General features: G+C 41.6%; 1 protein-coding gene across 2 annotated transcripts; it reads right to left on the reverse strand.

Annotated features, from left to right (window-relative positions):
* Positions 1 to 945: 945 nt before the first annotated feature.
* LOC111580449 (centriolar coiled-coil protein of 110 kDa) lies at positions 946 to 17,660 on the reverse strand. Of its 2 annotated transcripts, none has more exons than XM_035956310.2 (14): positions 17,501 to 17,660; positions 14,764 to 14,963; positions 12,993 to 13,121; positions 9,940 to 11,098; positions 9,657 to 9,778; positions 8,474 to 8,573; positions 7,335 to 7,444; positions 6,889 to 7,005; positions 6,703 to 6,804; positions 4,927 to 5,043; positions 4,541 to 4,614; positions 4,362 to 4,427; positions 4,203 to 4,262; positions 946 to 1,916 (listed from the first exon to the last, which is right to left on the reverse strand). In XM_035956310.2, exons 2-14 carry the CDS (start codon positions 14,929 to 14,931, stop codon positions 1,841 to 1,843), a joined length of 2,400 nt encoding a protein of 799 aa, XP_035812203.1. In that variant the 5' UTR covers positions 14,932 to 14,963; positions 17,501 to 17,660; the 3' UTR covers positions 946 to 1,840. The 2 variants fall into 2 exon arrangements, with proteins under 2 accessions (XP_035812203.1, XP_035812202.1); XM_035956309.2 differs by having other exon boundaries at positions 8,447 to 8,573.
* Between the last annotated feature and the right edge of the window lie 328 nt (positions 17,661 to 17,988).

The following is a 17,988-nucleotide window of genomic DNA, read 5'->3' on the forward strand; positions in this document are numbered from 1 at the left end:
CTTAATACTGCTCTGTCACTGTAATGTACTGGATGTCTTGCTGCATGAACACTGGAAATAAAGAGGAACTGTAGCTGCTTCTTCACATCATTCATGGCCCAGTTAATCAGCAAAAACATAAACAGTCTGTAGAAAACAAATTACTTCTCCTCTAAATATACTGAAGGGAAAATGAAAACAGCTGTAGCTCTAAGAAAACCACTGATCAGTGAGGATAATCAGAAAAAAAGGCTTCAGTTTGCTAGGTAGCATAAAGATTGGACTCTGGAGCAATGGAAGAAGGTCATGTGGTCTGATGAGTCCAGATTTACCCTGTTCCAGAGTGATGGGGGCATCAGGGTAAGAAGAGAGGCAGATGAAGTGATTCACTCATCATGGCTAGTTCCTACCAGCCTGTGGGGGTTAGTTATGATCTGGGGTTGGTCAGGTTCAGCAACGTTATGTTCCCAAAGAATGAGGTCAGCTGACTACCTGAAGATACTGAATGACCAGGTCTTTCTATCAGTGGAGCTTTTCCTCCCTGATGTTAATGGACATGTTCCAAGATGACGATGCCAGGATTCATGGGGTCACATTGTGAGTGGATCAGGGAGCATGAGATGGATTGTCCTCCACAGAGTCCAGAACTCAGCCCCACTGAGAATCTTTGGGATGTTCTAGAGAAGACTGTGCGCAGCAGTCCGACTCTCCCATCATCAATATAAGATCCTGGTAGAAACTTAATGCAATTCTGGACAGAAATCAATGCTGTGACATTGCAGAAGCTTATCGAAATGATGCCACGGCAAATGTGTGTCGTTCTCAGAGCCAAAGGCGGTCCAATGAAATATTAGAGTGTGTGATTTTTTTTGGACTGGCCACATCTGGAGATCTTTCATTTATTCCATTGCATGACTTGTGAAGTTGAGCTATCATTCATTTTTATCAAGAATTAATTACAGACAATTCCGATTATTTCAGAATTTATTCTGATTGTAAAAAAATGTGACATTTTGGCATTTTAAATTAAAAAAAAAAACATTTTTCAAAAGGGAGCACAGCAATGTCAGTGAAAAACATCGAAGCACTGAGAGCCACAGAAATAATCAGTCACCGTGGCCCTGCAGAGAATTAATGATTCACTAACATGTGGTGGGACAATCTGCTTACAGAAATGTTGCTTTATTCAGACTGCTGCTCCTAAAAATGTAGTTCTACACATTGAATGGCTGCTGTGCATCTCCTGTTCTGTGAAGCTACATGGGTGTAACAGCACAAATACATTTAGATTTTTTTTCATTTGGCATTGATTTAAGCCAAATATTGAAATACATTAAAAGTACTGTAAACTGAGCACCATTAAATAAACAAAGCACAAACAGGTACTCCAAGCCCTTGAACAAAAAACCTAAGTTAGTGAATTATACACACTTAAATACTGTATTTTCATGACGACTACATTACGTAACAGTGTTTGTAAATCCACTTGCAGCTAGAAGCACTTCATGTTTAAGAACACAACTGGTAAATATGTACATGCTAAAATATTATAGACAGCAAAGGCATAGTTTATTAGGCACAGATATTTTTTGATCTGTTTTCTATTTAAGTCAGACCTTTTTTCTGGTTTGCACTTGTTTTTTTTTTCTTTAAAAAACAGGAAATCACACAAAAACTTGCGGCAACAGTCAAAACAACAGGATTGTGATAGGTTAAGCCAGTGGGCTAAAGTATGGTCGTGAATACAATCACATGAAGGTAAAGACAATCATATCATTAGCAGCGCTGACTTGAGCTTCTGTGGTGCAAATTTTGTAATAAAAGACTAAAAATTCAAGTTCTCAGGTCAGTGTATGTTGTGTTAACCCAGAGAGTGCTGCTTCTTCAGGCTGTCTGAGCGCCTCACTCTCTCCTCTGGGGTTTTTCTGTACCAGCTCCTGGAAGGAAAAAAGCCACAGTCATGACTGTCTTCAGATGACACGGCTTCAGAGTTCATCATAGCACAGAAACAGCTCTGGTGAAAGTTACTAATGACCTTCTCATAGAGTCAGATAATGGACTGGTCTCTATACTTATTTTATTGGACCTTAGTGCAGCATTCGATACAATCGACCACAGACTTTTATTACAGCGAATAGAACATTCTATTGGCATTAAAGGGACAGCACTGGACTGGTTTAAATCCTACTTATCAGACAGGTTCCAGTTTGTGCATGTCAACAATGACTCTTTTGACTAGGGTTAATCATGGAGTTCCTCAGGGTTCTGTCTTAGGACCAATACTGTTCACATTATACATGCTTCCCTTAGGCAATATTATTAGGAATCACTGTATTAATTTCAATTGTTACGCTGACGACACTCAATTGTATTTATCTATGAAGCCAGACGAAACTAATCAGCTAGCTAGACTGCAAGATTGTCTTAAGGACATAAAGACCTGGATGACCTGTCATTTCCTACTACTAAATTCGAACAAGACTGAAGTCATTGTATTTGGCCTCAAACATCTCAGAAACTCGCTTTCAAAGCATATAGTTACTCTGGATGGCATTACATTGGCCTCCAGTACTACTGTGAGGAACCTCAGAGTTGTTTTTGACCAGGATATGTCCTTTAACTCACAGATAAAACAAGTCTGTAGGAAAATCAGGAGCATCTTGTCTCAGAGTGATGTGGAAAAACTAGTCCATGCATTTGTTACTTCCAGGCTTGAATATTGCAATTCTTTACAATCAGGATGTTCCAATAGCCCTCTGAAACATCTACAGCTGTTCCAAAACGCTGCAGCCAGAGTACTGACGGGAGTTAGCAAGAGAGATCATATTTCTCCTATACTGGTTTCTCTTCATTGGCTTCCTGTTAAATCTAGAATAGAATTTAAAATCCTTCTTCTGACATATAAGGCTCTTAAGAACCAATCTCCATCGTATCTTAAAGACCTGATAGTATCATATTATCCTAGCAGAACTCTTCGCTCTCAGACTGCAGGCCTACTTGTGGTTCCCACAATTTCTAAAAGTAGAATGGGAGTCAGAGCCTTCAGTTATCAGGTGCCTCTCCTGTGGAACCAGCTCCCAGTTTGGGTTCGGGAGGCAGACACCCTCTCTATTTTTAAGACCAGGCTTAAAACCTTCCTTTTTGACAAAGCTTATAGTTAGGGCTGATTGGGGGACCCTGAGGGGTCAGTTGGGAGTCCGCATGTACGTGGCACAACTGACTTCTTCTTTGACGTCCTTTAGTTCTGCCCCTAGTTATGCTGCTATAGGCCTAGGCTGCTGGGGGACCTCTCTGGATGCACTGAGCCCTTCTCTAACTACCTATGTATTTACTATATATACCATTATTGCATTACACTCACTCTGTTTCTCCCTGTGTCCTTTCTCCGAGTGTCCCTGGTCCCAGAGCTGGATGCTTCAGATGTGTGGTTGTTCTCCCACCAACTGGCCTAATCTCCATCTGTGGGATGCTGCTGCTGACCTTCTTCTAGCCCACTGCTTCCAGCTGCCAATTTCCACCAATCTACTCTGCATTGCCCTTACTATACATGACATGTTCATCTACCAGCTATACATGTAGTATATTTAACCCTTTGATGCGCAACAGGGGTCAAAAGTGACACCAATCCAATGGAAAATGTGTATCTCCTGACTGACACTGCGCGTCAAAGGGTTACTGCCAGAGCCTTACACCACAGCCTTACATAACCAGTAAACTTATCCATCACGTTTCAATGTTGGCTTGTACTTTGTATGTATCATCTGTTACTCTTATCATGCATGTATGCCAATGTGTGTTATATGTTTCTATGTCCCCCACCCCCCTCTTCTCCATTCCCTCTACCTCTTCTGTCCCTCTCCACCTAGCTGGCCAGTAGCAGATGGGTCCCTCCATATGAGTCGGGTCCTGCTCAAGGTTTCTGCCTGTTAAAAGGGAGTTTTCTCTTGGAACTGTCCCCTTAGAGCTTGCTCTGGAGGTTCAGGCATATGGGTTCTGTAAAGTGTCCTGAGACAGTCTGAATTGTAATTGGCGTGATATAAATAAGACAAAATTTAACTGAATTGATTCACGGCTCATGTGACTAATGCAAAAATTAGCATTAAATTCAACGACCCAATCAACATTCATGGTAGTAGACTGAGGAATGTTTCTCCAAATAAATGAATATGGAAGTTTATTTGTTTTGCAAGATAACAAGACAACCTGTTGAAGTATGAACTCACCCCTGGCGGTTCAGCTGGCCGGAAGCGGGAGAATTTTGACCCTGGCTCGGCTTCAACACTCTGGATAAGGAAAAAAGAATAAATGTTATGAACTTTCAGGGACAATAAACAGAAACTGCATTAACACAGAGCGAAAAATGTGTTCACAGATAAAAACACCTGTTGGTTGTGGGGCTCTTTGGCTTCTGCTGCATCTTCCTGACCTGTGCTGGGGACTCACCAACCCTGTAGGAGAATTCCCCAAACACATCATCACTGCATCTCAGCGCTGAAAACAGTAATGTCCAAAGCCATATCTAATCTGTGAACTAAAGCTGTGTTCTTCTTCTCCATCTCACCTTTTCTTCCTGTCCAGAGACCTCTGTGTGGCAGCAGAAAGAGCCACCCTCTCTTTGGGGCACTTGGCTTTCTCCTGATGATGCAACAAGTTATGAGGTTGTCACAAAGCTGTCTTCTCTGGAAATTACTTTGAAAACTTGGTACATTAGAAATCATGTTATAATGGCAACAAGGTGAGCCGTTAGTGTGTGGATTCATACCACGGTAAACAGGATTCTACCCTCTAACCCTCTAACACATGAAAACTCAAGCTGGTGTAAAAGCCAATACTCAGAGACAGAAAAGTGAAAGGAAGCATGAGTTTTCCTTTCAGTTCTTCACCTTCTTCTAATTAAATACGGCTTTGTATTTGTCTGTCAGTTACTGCCCTGTATTTTCAGGTTACCATGTCTCGTAGCTTCCTCTCTGCACGGAGCTCCCTGTCCTGCTGCAGCAACGCTAAGCGATCACCCAGCGGCATTTCAAAGAAGATGTCATGGATGTCATACAGGGCTGCACGTAACTGTGGGACAAAAGATAACAGCGTGAACATGGAGAAAGATGGACGTACACTACCAATCAAAAAGTTTGGACACATCTTCTCATTTAATGGTTTTTCTTTATTTTCAGGACTATTTACATTGTAGATTCCCACTGAAGACATCAAAACTATGAATTAACACAAATGGAATTATGTAGTAAACAAAAAAGTGTGAAATAAGTCAAAACATGTTTTTATTTTAGATTCTTCAAAGTAGCCACCCTTTGCTTTGATCACTGCTTTGTACACTCTTGGCATTCTCTGGATGAACTTCATGAGGTAGAACCTGAAATGGTTTCCACTTCACAGGTGTGTCTTGACAAGGGTCATTTGTGAAATTTTTTGCCTTCATGGGGTTGGTACCATCAGTTGGTCCACAGTTGACAGCTCTATTTGGCTCTATTTGACAACTGTTAGAATCCATATTATGGCAAGAACCAATCAGCTAAATAAAGAGAAATGACAGTCCATCATTACTTTAGGAACTGAAGGTTAGTCAGTCCAGAAAATTGCAAAAACCTTAAAAGCAGTCGCAAAAACCATCCAGCTCTACGACCAAACTGGTTCACATGAGGACCTCCCCAGGAAAGGAAGACCAAGAGTCTCCTCTGCTGCTGAGGTGAAGTTCATCCGAGTCTCCAGCCTCAGAAATGACAAGTTAACAGCAGCTCAGATTAGAGCCCAGATAAATGCCTCAGAGTTCTAGTAGCAGACACATCTCTACATCAACTGTTCAGAGGAGACTGAACCAATCAGGCCTTTATGGTCAAATAGCTGCTAAGAAACCACTACTAAGGAAAAGCAACAAGCAGAAGAGATTAGTTTGGGCCCAGAAACACCAGGAATGGACATTAGACCAGTGGAAATCTGTGCTTTGGTCTGATGAGTCCAAATCTGAGATCTTTGGTTCCACCTGCCGTGTCTTTGTGCGACGCAGAAAAGGTGAACGGATGGTCTCTACATGCATGGTTCCTACCATGAAGCATGGAGGAGGAGGTGTGATGGTGTGGGGGTGCTTTGCTGGTGACACTGTTGGAGATTTACTCCAAACTGAAGACACTCTGAACCAGCATGGCTACCACAGCATCCTGCAGCAACATGACATCCCATCCAGTTTGTGTTTAGTTGGACCATCATTTATTCTACAACAGGACAATGACCCCAAACACACCTCCAGGCTGTGGAAGGACTATCTGACCAAGAAGGAGAAGATGGAGATGACCTGGCCTCCACAGTCACCTGACCTAAACCCAATCCAGATGGTTTGGGATGAGATGGACCACAGAGTGAAGGCAGAAGGACCATCAAATGCTCAGCATCTCCGGAACTCCTTCAAGACTGTTGGAAACCATTTCAGGTTCTACCTCATGAAGCTTATTGAGAGAATGCAAAGAGTGTGCAAAGCAGTGATCAAAGCAAAGGGTGACTATTTTGAAGAATCTAAAATATAAAACATGTTTTGACTTTTGTCTCACTTTTTTGTTTACCACATAATTCCACATGTTCATTCATAGTTTTAATGCCTTCAGTGAGAATCTACAATGTAAATAGTCCTGAAAATAAAGAAAAACTATTAAATGAGAAGGTGTGTCCAAACTTTTGACTGGCAATGCACAAACACTAATGACAGTAAAAGCATACCTGGGCTCTAACTCTCTCCTGCAGGGACAGATCTTGTGCTGAATAGTTGCCTCTCTTCTGTGGAGCCTCAGTCTGAAATGAACGGATGAACTCCTGTGTATCCTGAGGACACATTTACAGTTAATTTATTAAACGACCACCACCAGTTGTGCACATTTGCTGTATTTCTGATGGTAATAATCTCACCACAATGGTTTGACGCAGGTGTTTGACCTTCTCTGTCTGGAGCAGTCTGCGTGTCAGAAAGCCTCGAATGATGGCGCCGATGCGACAGAACGCTCTCTGCTGCTCTGCTGTCAGAACCTGAACGTCAGGAAGACGGGAGCAAAGAGGAGTTCTGAGGAGGTCAATAAAGTCCATACGTGTGAACAGTCACACAAACAAAGAGTTACAGGTGAGACACAGACATAACCCAGACGAAATCTGACTGCTCAAAGTTTGGTCCTCTACAGCTCAGGAGACAAAATCGTGATTCTCACTTCAGCCTTGTTTTAGTTGGATTTTGTCTGATTTGATTCACATATCTTTAAACCTCAGGTATGACTCCTGTTGCTGACGTTCTCCTCCTTTCTCACCAGTATCTCTGAGTGAATTTTAGGAGAAAAATATGAGGTCTATCAGGGTCCACCCACCAGACTCAGCCTGGCCCGAGGTTTGCTGGCTGCCCAAGTGGAGCCCCACAGATAAACCGGCTGCTGGACAGACGGAGAGGATACACTAGATGGGACAGGACTGGAGAAACCTGGAGAAAGAAACATGAGAAACTTTAATATATTCACACACATATATATATATATATATATATATATATATATATATATATATATATATATATATGTTTGTCTGTCTGTGCACAACTTTACTCAAAAATGGATTAACGGATTTAGATTAAATTTTCGGGGAGGGTCAGAAATGACCAAGTGATTAGATTTAGGCAGTGATGTGATATATAATATGATATGTGATTATAGTCTGGATCTATGGATTTTTTTAAAAGATTTCATCAGTCTGAAATGATACAAGGAACAGGCAGCCTTGGCAGAGTACTGCACTCTCTGAGTGTTTTTCTAGTTTTAAAAAATGCTATTAAAGTATTTAAGTGTGTGCCAATACATTTTTCTGTATATTATCTTGTGTAGAGCATCTCAGCAAGCAATATTATCTCCATAATTGTTTTTTAAAAGACAAGAAAATGTAAACAGAAGCCATTTAAAAGAGATTGCATTGTCTGGTTTCACAGTCTATTGTGTCATCACGCCTCCTAAAACTTTCATTTTGTTTAGATCTGCTGGAGGAGGTGGCACGGAAACTGTGACGCCTACAAAATAAAGTTTTTTTTTTCTTGTTTAGAAGTTAAAATGAAAAGCTACCCAAAAGCAATAGCACAGTAAGCATGCATTTCACAAAAGAGTGATGAAAAAAGAACCAGAGAAAAACCTCTGGCATGATTTCTCAAGTTTCCATCCACCTGTAAAGTCCATGTAAATCACAGCAGTGCTGCGTTTCAATGACTCCTGAAACTCTTAATCTTCTTTGATGATCTGTGTCATAAGACAATCATGTATCTTGGTTCTTTCATAGATTAATTAAAGCTCTTCTGGTATTATGACAAAATCTGCTGGATCAAAAATATACATACAGAAATGCTAATATTTGGTTGAATAACTTTTGGTAGCTCTCTAAACATGCATCTTTTGTAACCACAGTTTTATAAACTCCAGCACAGTGCAGAGTAATGTCGTACCTTTGCCGTGTCCAGGTGATCGCTCACCTGGTGTGTGGGTTGGGCTCAGTCCCGGGCACGATGGGCTCATAACAGGACAGTTTTCACTCACAGACCTACGATTCCAGCCACAGCCCTGCTCCAGCTCCTACAGAACACCGAACACAGGCACATGTAGTTATCATGTTTAATTCAGACCAAACATCTACATGTCAATGTACAAACACACCTCCCTACCTGTCCTTACTTCTTTACCTCACCCATAATTCATATTGCACTAGGTCTAGTGAATACATCAAGCTCATCATCCCCAATACTTCTACTATTGTTAGCCCTAACTCCTTTCACTTTGCAGTTGCTAACAACTGGAATACCTTACAAAACACCCTCAAACACCACCTTCAAGCTTAAAGTCCTACAGATTGTAGTTGACTGTTGCTCCTGATGATCACTTCGAACTTTACACGCATACTTATGTACATTACCGTTAAAAAGTTTGGGGTCACTTGGAAATGTCCTTATTTTTCAAAGAAAAGCAGTTTTTTTCAATAACGATAACATTAATTGAATCAGAAATCCAATCTAGACATTGTTAATGTGGTAAATGACTATTCTAGCTGGAAACAGCTGATTTTTAATAGAATATCTCCATAGGGGTACAGAGGAACATTTCCAGCAATCATCACTCCTGTGTTCTAATGCTACATTGTGTTAGCTAATGGTGTTGAAAGGCTAATTGATGATTAGAAAACCCCTGTACAATTATGTTAGCACATGAATGAAAGTGTGAGTTTTCCTGGAAAACACAAAATTGTCTGGGTGACCCCAAACTTTGGAATGGTAGTGTATACACACACACTTTCTTACACCTCATACAGGTTTTTCATTCACATGCATATGCTCCCACGCTTCTTACTTGTTTTCTTTTGTTCTATGTTATGTGTATATGTCTATTTTTGTCTGTGGTTTACATGTGTATTTGTTCCTGCTGGTGCCTTTGCAAAAGAGAACTGGTTCTCAAACACTTTTACCTGGTAAAATAAAGGTCAAATAAAGAAATAAATAAATAAAAGAAATTATTTTGTGCTCTCTGTTTCTCTTTTAGTGAGAAAGACAAAAAAATAACATGTGACACTTCTGCGCCTGAATAAACGTAGTGTATTTTGTTGCTGTTATGATGATTTGGAGTCTACTCCTGTTTAAAATGAGGACTGTGATGCCCTGTGCTGACCAGACGGAGGCGCTGCTGCTCCTTCTCCTGCTCAGCGAGGAGCAGAGACATCTGCAGGGCATGCTCCTCCTCCAGACGCCTCTGCATGTCCTCCATCGCCTGAGCTCGCCACTGGTTCTCCTCTGTTGATGTGCACAAACAAATAAATCTTTTACCATTTGAAGGTTTCATTCATTTAACGGGAAAGTTGAGAGACAGCGATCTCAGTGAGAATGACTTGAATGCGGAGTAGAAATGAGTTTAAAACAGCATCAGACTGCTGAACCCTTTAAGACAAGCTCACCTGTCGTCCCAGCCTGTGACTCTGTAGTGGTTCTGAGTACAGTTGGAGTTTTCCTGCCACTGTTTGGCCCCTGAGGATCATCCAGCTCCATCCTGAGTGTGACCTGAGCCAGGTCAGGAGTCCCCCGGGGCCTCAGAGATGAATGGTGATTCTCCACGTCATACTGCTGGTTTAAAGGGGCTACAGGGCTGCGTCGACTCGGAGCCAACCACGTCACTCCGGCCATAAAACGAGGGACTCTTTCCTGGCTGCGGTCTATATGCTCCAAGCTGTGCAGCTGGCTGTCCAGGGTGTGGCAGCGCCGGCGAAATCCTGTCGCCAGAAGGTCATGGTGTCCCACGGAGGTGGGCACTGAGGTGCTGACCGGGCTGCAGCTCTCCTGCACTGGACTGGTGCCACAGTGACTGGATCGACGGCTGCCACCCCTCCCAGCTGAACCATAGAGACCAGTGGACGCTTCTCCCCAGTCTGCCATGCCAGCTCCTTCCACCGACCTTCCTGGGCTTCGAGGGATAAGGTCTGCTGGGCCGATGGGAAACGAAATGTGGATGTTCCCTGTAGAAACTGGGCGAGGCCTGCGTCTCTGTGGACGAGGACTAATGCTGGACTCTGGACTGGGGAGGCGAGGATACTGCTCTGGTAGACCGGGTGAGAGGCAGACGGACCTCTGAGGACTGGGGTCATACAGAGCTGGATGCTGGACCTGAGGTGGGCCGCTGGGACTGTGGTGCAGACTGAATCCAAACTGAACGCCAGCGTCCACCACGGGGCTGCAGCTCCTCTTCTCACCAGCAGAGACGCTCTCTGGTCGGGGAGTCTGGGGGATCGAGTGGACAACTTTGGACCCCTGCTGACTCTGCTCTCTCTTTACATACTCCCTCGATCTCTTGAGAAGGCTGTCCAAACTAATGTCCTCTTCCTCCTCCTCCTCCTCCTCCTCCTCCTCACTCCTCTCTTTGTTCTCCACCTTCACTTCTTCCACTCCTTTGTAACCATTGAGGACGGGGCTCTTAGGGCTCAGACTGACGGGACGATCGGTTGTCTGAAGCCCAAATCCAGAGTCTCTGGGAAGCCCAGGTGAGTCGGTGACCAGAGTGTAGCCGCTGGCTGCTGCAGATTTATAAACTGGCAGCTTGTCTTCACTCAATTCTTCAGGTACCTGTGCAAGATAATAAGTAATGATGATCAATCATGATATAACTGTTAGATACATATCCAGTGACGTGCAAAACTATTTACCCCCCTACAGAAATCTTCTATTTTTGTGATGTTCTCACACATAAATGTTCCAGATCTTCAAACTAATATTTACAGTTATTGAATATTAGACCCACAAAACACAAAATGCAGTTTTTCAATTAAGAATTATTTGATCTATTGAAAACCTGTATCACACCCGTTGAAAAGTAAATGTTCCCCTGAACCTAATAACTGGTTTGGCACCAACAACTGCAGTTAAATGTTTGTTCCAGCTTGTGATCATCTTTTACGTCCATGGAGGAATGTTGGTCCACTCTTCTCTGCAGAATAGTTTTAATTCAGTCACATTAGATGGTTTACGATCATGAACTGAACTTTAAGGTCTTACCACGACATCTCAATTAGATTGAAGTCTGGACTTTGACTCGGCCGCTCCAGAACCTTCATTTAGTTCTTTTTGAGCCACTCAGAGGTGGATTTGTTTGTGTGCTTTCAGTCCATTAGTGTTGAGCTTCAGGTCATGAACTGATGGTGGATGTTCTCCAGGAGGTTCTTCTGATAGAGAGCAGAACTCATGACAAGTCATCCAGGTCCTTCAACCATCACACCACCACCACCATGTTTCACTGTTGGTATCATGTTCTTCTGTGGAATGCAGTATTAGCTTTACACCAGATGGAACAGACCATGTCTTCCAAAAAGTTCCACCTTTAACTGTTCAGTCATCAGGATGTTATCCCAAAAGTCTTGGAGCTCATCCAGATATTTTTTGTAAATACTGGACACACCTTTATGGTCTTTTAGGTCAGTAGTGGTTTGATCCTTTAACTCTTCTTCCCAGAGTCTTCTTTGTTGAGGAATCATGTAGACGGACTTTAACTGAGGCCAGTGAGGTCTGCAGATCTTTAGATGTTCATCAGGGTTCTTCTGTGACCTCCTGGATTAGATGTCGATACTCTCTTGGAGAAATGTTGGTAGTTGGTCCACTTCTGAAGGTTCTCCACTGTTCCATGTTTCTCCGTTTGTGGATAAAGTCTCTGACTGAGGTTCTCTGGAGTCCCAGAGCCTCAGCAACCGCTTTGGAACCCTCCACACTCATGAATGTAAAAGACTTTGTTTCTCATCAGTTCTTGAATCCCCTCCGAACGTGGAATCATGTGCTGCTTTTTGAGACCCTTTTGCTACCTAACAATGCAGACAGGTTCTATCTAGTGATGTTTGAGTTCATCAAGCATGTAAGGAATCATACATGAGTGTGGATAATGAAACTTGGTCATTTGGTAGATTGGTCACTATGGGGGCAATTACTTTTTCTCATGGGGCCAGACGGGCTGGACAGCACTTGTCCTTCAACAAAATAAAATCATCATTTAAAAACCTTGTTTTGTGTTTTATTAGGTTATCTTTGTCTCACATTAAAATTAGTTTGATGATCTGAAACATTTACGTGACCAATATGCAAGAATAGAAGATTTCTGTAGGGGGGCAAATACTTTTAAATGGCAATGTATGAATATATTAGATTAAAGAGTAGCTTAAAGAGGGAGCGATACGGCTGTGGATGCTGAGCTGATAAAACAGGGCCATCATCAGGTAAAAATAGCCCAGGAAGAAGTGTTTAGTCATACAATCGGTACTCAAGTATGAAAATGTCACCAGAGACTATGGGCCAGACTGTAATTCAGTTTTTGTGCTACAACGTGGGACTGACACACAGACCTAATTCACCACGGAGCACAAAAATTTTAGCGTTTTTCTAAAGAGATGCACAAAACATGTCGTGTTAATCAGCATGTATTATTGTCTTACTGCACAATGCAACACTATCACTGAACCTGTTTTCCACTACTAACCTGAGCGTGATCCAGGTTAACCTGAACCCGGGCCAGAAGCTTGTTTCTCTGCTGGTTCTGTCTGTCGGCCTCCAGCTGGACCGCCCTCCGTCTGAGGAAACACATCTCGCCACGCTGCTCTGCACTCAGCTGCAAACAGAAATGATTCAAACTCAGATTCACTCAAACAAAATGACACACGGATTAGAAAAGATTTGTTAAGAACTGTTTGGGATTTTCCTCACAATGTGTTGGTTTCGAGGTGTGTTTTTTTGACCTTCTTTCAGTATATTTTTGTATCTTCTTTATCGAAACAGATCTTCACACTGGCCTCTCGGTCATCTGACTAGTAATGAAGTTTGTCAGCAGTCACATGCAGATGTTTCCTCTGATAAAAACAGACTGTAAGTTCCTCGTAATCAGTTTTCTGCTGATCTAATAGACCGTTCTCACAGCAGACATTTTGACTCTCAATGTGTCAGACTGCACACTGGAACCTCTTGGTCAAGCAACGTTGTTTTTAATTTAATCATTAACATCTGTGCTTTCCCATGTTTTAGATCTCACAGAGAAATTCTTAATTACTGCATCTCATTTACTGTTTGTTTTAGGGACGGACAGATTATCTGCCTTGCTGATTATCATGGCCGATATTTCGCATTTTTGAGATTATCTTTATCAGTATTTTTATTGGTCAATTATCGATGAATTCATTGTTCTACTTCAGGTGTGATGCAGGCTCCTCTCTCTGTCAGAAATGTCTCTGATACAGAAAAACTTCACAAGAAATCAGGAAATTAGCTTCTCTCAGAGTGGTACATTAACAGCTAATGGCTAAATGAGAAGTTAGCAACAGATTAACCTGAAACAGAGTCTGGAAAACAATAATTAACTAGAAAAGCATTCAGAAACCGCAGTACTCCACCAAGGCTGCTCATTCCCCCATATGGCATTGTCAGAAATGCAGCATTTTTTTGTACAAATGCAGCATTTGTTTTTTAGTCATTGATAATCAGAAATCACTGCAACATAGAATGTGTCCATTTAATATAGATGTACCCACAAATGAAATGATCTTGTGCTTAGTAAAGGCGTGTGTTATGCATGTGTACGTTATGTACGGATACCGAATCACGTGACCTAAATATGTTGCGGACGTCGGGAATCTATGGGTCTCGGAAACATCCCCAACAATTTTAGCAATTGTTCCTTGTATCATTTACGATGGATAAGTCCCGATAAGTCCACAGCGGTGGATTTGTACTGTTCACTTGTTGTCGTAGTTACAGTGACGCCGTGCCGCTATCTCGCAATGACACAGAAATGTTTAACAAATCTGTGGATCCAGACTATAAGCTGCATCACTGCCAAAATCTAATCACTTGGTCCTTGTGTCATTTTTGACCATCCCTGAAAATTTCATCTAAATCCGTTACTCCATTTTCGAGTAATGTTGCAAACAGACAAACCAACACCGATCGTCATTTTACTGCATCCTTTCCAAAAGTTTCTAAAAGGTTTTTTTTTTTTTTTTTGGCCTGATGAAGGTCTAGCAGTGAAAAGTCACAAATGAACATATTTCTAACTTTTTAAAACTCATGGAATTCCTCGTCCTGCCTTGTGAAACAGACATGCAATAAGTTCCTTTGTCATTTTGGTTAGAAATACTTTCTGTAACTATGCAGGCCAGAGACACAAACAACACGAATCGTCATTTATAAAACAAAGCATCTTTGTGCTTTTTGCTCTGGATAGGAATTCATCTGCGTTTTGTGTTTTGTTGTGTCCTTACCAGAGGCAAAAGCGCAGCTCGTCCATGGAAGTGGATGGCAGAGTGAGCCTTCGGGGAGCACAGCGGGTCGCATGTCCACTTCCTCCTCAGTTTTCCTTCTTCCTGCAGTAACGCCAAAGTCCGCAGGCAGAACTCCTCATAGCTTTCCATCTCTGGACACCCACACATCCAGCTCTGAAGAGGGGACCATGCAGCGTCGTCTGGAAAATTCAACAGACAATTTGATGATCCACAGATTTGTGGAGGATTTCACTTCTTGAATCAAGGGGCACTACACCTGTAACCATGTAATTGTTTTGTTGATCTACCTCTTGGCTGCACAGTGGCGTAGTGGTTAGCACTTTCGCCTTGCAGCTAGAAGATCCCTGGTTCGCGTCCCGGCTTTCCCGGGATCTTTCTGCATGGAGTTTGCATGTTCTCCCTGTGCATGCGTGGGTTCTCTCCGGGTACTCCGGCTTCCTCCCACAGTCCAAAAATATGCTGAGGTTAATTGATTATTCTAAATTGCCCGTAGGTGTGAATGTGAGAGTGATTGTTTGTCTCTGTATGTAGCCCTGCGACAGACTGGCGACCTGTCTAGGGTGTCCCCTGCCTTCACCTGAGTCAGCTGGGATAGGCTCCAGCCCCCCCCCCCCCCCGCGACCCTAGTGAGGATTAAGCGGTGTATAGATAATGGATGGATGGATGGATGGATCTACCTCTTAGGAAAAAAATAGATAAATGGATTTTTAGGGTCCAAGCACCGAATGGTATCACCTATAGCTATGAAATTTGGTACACATATCTAACTCTTCAAGACACACAAAAATGTAACAGACAATCATACCCAAAACGCAACAGGAAGTCAGCCATTTTGTATTATGTGTCATATTTGGGACCATTTTGGACCAATTTTTGCACATTTAGAAAAACTATAAACTCAAACAGGGTGACCTCGACAGAGCTCAACTTTGACCAGGATGTGCACCAGGCATGGGTGATCTAAAGAAATCAAAATGCTCCGCCAAAAGTCTGAGGACGTGGAAATGGCGGCCCCCAGAATTTAGACAACTGGCCATGGCACAGGAAATGCTGTATAACTAATCTGTACGTTTCAATCTGCCTCAGACTTTACATGTGTGATAAAACTCCAGCCCTGATGACATCCAGAGGCCGATATAGATTCACAGATATAGCGCCACCTGGTGGACAGTTTTGATAGTTCGCCATCAACAAGGCCATAGGCTGAAATACACTCTCTATTGCAGCGCCACCTGGTGGACATGCTTGGATTTGCTGACCAGCAAGGATGCGAAGACCCGACCAGCTGCTTGCAGCTTTAATTTTTTTTTTTTTGTTTTAAAAAGGACACAAAAATACAAAAAAAAAAAAAAGAAAAGCTGCTCTAAAGAAATACAGGTAAATGAATAAGTGGGCATCTCTATATACAGTAGTGGATAGTCCATTAAAGGAAAAAAACTTTGACTTCTTCCAAAGATGATTTTGTTTACCGTCTCAATTCTTATTTTTTTTGTTGTTGTTGTTTTGTTGAAAGGATTACGAAATGGAATAATAAAGTGAAAGAGGGAAACAAAACCTTACCACCCAATTTTAATTTTCCTCTTACCCAATATAAATGAGATTTCTTCATCCACTTTGCATTTTACTTTGTTCATTTCATTAATCTTACACTTTTTTCATTTCAAATTATTCTCCATGCTTTGTTTTGGTTGACTTCTAATTGAACTTTATAATATAATATAATATAATATAATATAATATAATATAATATAATATAATATAATATAATATAATATAATATAATCCAATTTGCATTTTATTTTGTTCATTTCATTAAACGTACACTTCTTTTTTAACCCTTAGATGCATAAGAGGGTCAAAAATGACCCGGTGACGTCGTTTTCCTGCAATATCTTTGTGATGAAAAGTTTTTATCATTTCATATTCCAGCTATTCCTCAAAAACATGTTTTTGATATCATTCCATCAAAATTTTTAAGATACCTTTCATCCTTTTAAAAAAAAATTGTAATGTTCGTATTGCTACCCCAAGCACGTTGTCACTGATAATAATAATCATACAAGAGGTGATGCACAAATTTCTTCACTCTTGTGTGGACCAAAATATAATACAAATGATTATTCTTAACCAAAATGACCATCAATTCTCATACAGGTCATTTTTTACCCACTTATAAAAGAGTGTAGTTCCAATCACTGGAGCATCTAGGGTTTAACTTTCAAATTATTCTCCTTGCTTTTGTTTTGTTGACTTCTAATTTTATTTCTAATAGAGCCCTGCTGGGTTTCCTCACACCTCCACTGAAAATGACAAATCACCCACAACAATGGATGGTCTGTCTGCTCCTGGTGTTGCCTTTCTCATCACATTCCTGCCATTCCTGTGCTCTTCCTGCTTCCGCCTGTCATGGAGGAGAATCGTGATCGACACAGCTGCTATTTCTGAAAATGTCTGTCAGCAGATGAGCCTCCACAGACAGGTGATGGAGGACAGAACAGATCAGCTGTGCAGATCCTGTCAGCATCAGTTGGACTTTAAATGATTCAGTTATTCCTGTTCGCTCCTCCTGGTGCTGCCAATAACCACATTACACAGCAGCAGCTCAGTGCAGACACACGTTGTCTTTTCCATGCAGGTCTTAAAGAGAATCACCTAATCGATATTCTCATTGATTGTATTTTCTGGAAGTCGCTCTGGTCCAGATGTGGATTCTTACCTGCAAAGGTCACATCTGCTTCCGCCGACAGCTGGACCAACGTGTCGCAGAGAATCAGGATCTGGAGGCGGCTTCAGCTCCTCAATCTCGGTGTGGCCACCACCATCATCATCATCATCGTTTCCAGCTCTTCCGGGATCCAACAGCGCCTCCTAGCAACAGCAGGCGGGTCGCGTTCCAACTCGCTGCATCCGCCCCCAGGTTCCTTCAGCGTAAGATGATAAACCGGAAGCAGCACTGAACAAGTCCAAAATAAAATGAAGAAAAAAAAATTAAATAGTAAAAAATAGTAATAGTAATAGTAATAGTAATAGTTAAAAAAAAAAATCTAGAATATACATACATATATATATATATATATATATATATATATATATATATATATATATATATATATATGGATTTGCTTGTCTTATTTAGATTATCTATATATACTAATATATACTAATATATACTATATACTAAAATTTTGTTCACCTAAATGTTCT

Source organism: Amphiprion ocellaris, chromosome 19, assembly GCF_022539595.1.
Source record: "Amphiprion ocellaris isolate individual 3 ecotype Okinawa chromosome 19, ASM2253959v1, whole genome shotgun sequence".
NCBI lineage: Eukaryota > Metazoa > Chordata > Actinopteri > Pomacentridae > Amphiprion > Amphiprion ocellaris.

What these genes read in the sequence shown, in the direction of transcription:
- LOC111580449 (XM_035956309.2), bottom strand. Translation starts at nt 14,931, where the DNA reads ATGTGTGGGTGTCCAGAGATGGAAAGCTATGAGGAGTTCTGCCTGCGG. An exon ending in GTCACAGGCTGGGACGACAG is followed by an intron (nt 9,779 to 9,939) that starts GTGAGCTTGTCT and finishes GCACATCAACAG; the next exon opens with AGGAGAACCAGTGGCGAGCT. An exon ending in GGCCAGCTGAACCGCCAGGG is followed by an intron (nt 1,917 to 4,202) that starts GTGAGTTCATAC and finishes TTTTCCTTCCAG; the next exon opens with GAGCTGGTACAGAAAAACCC.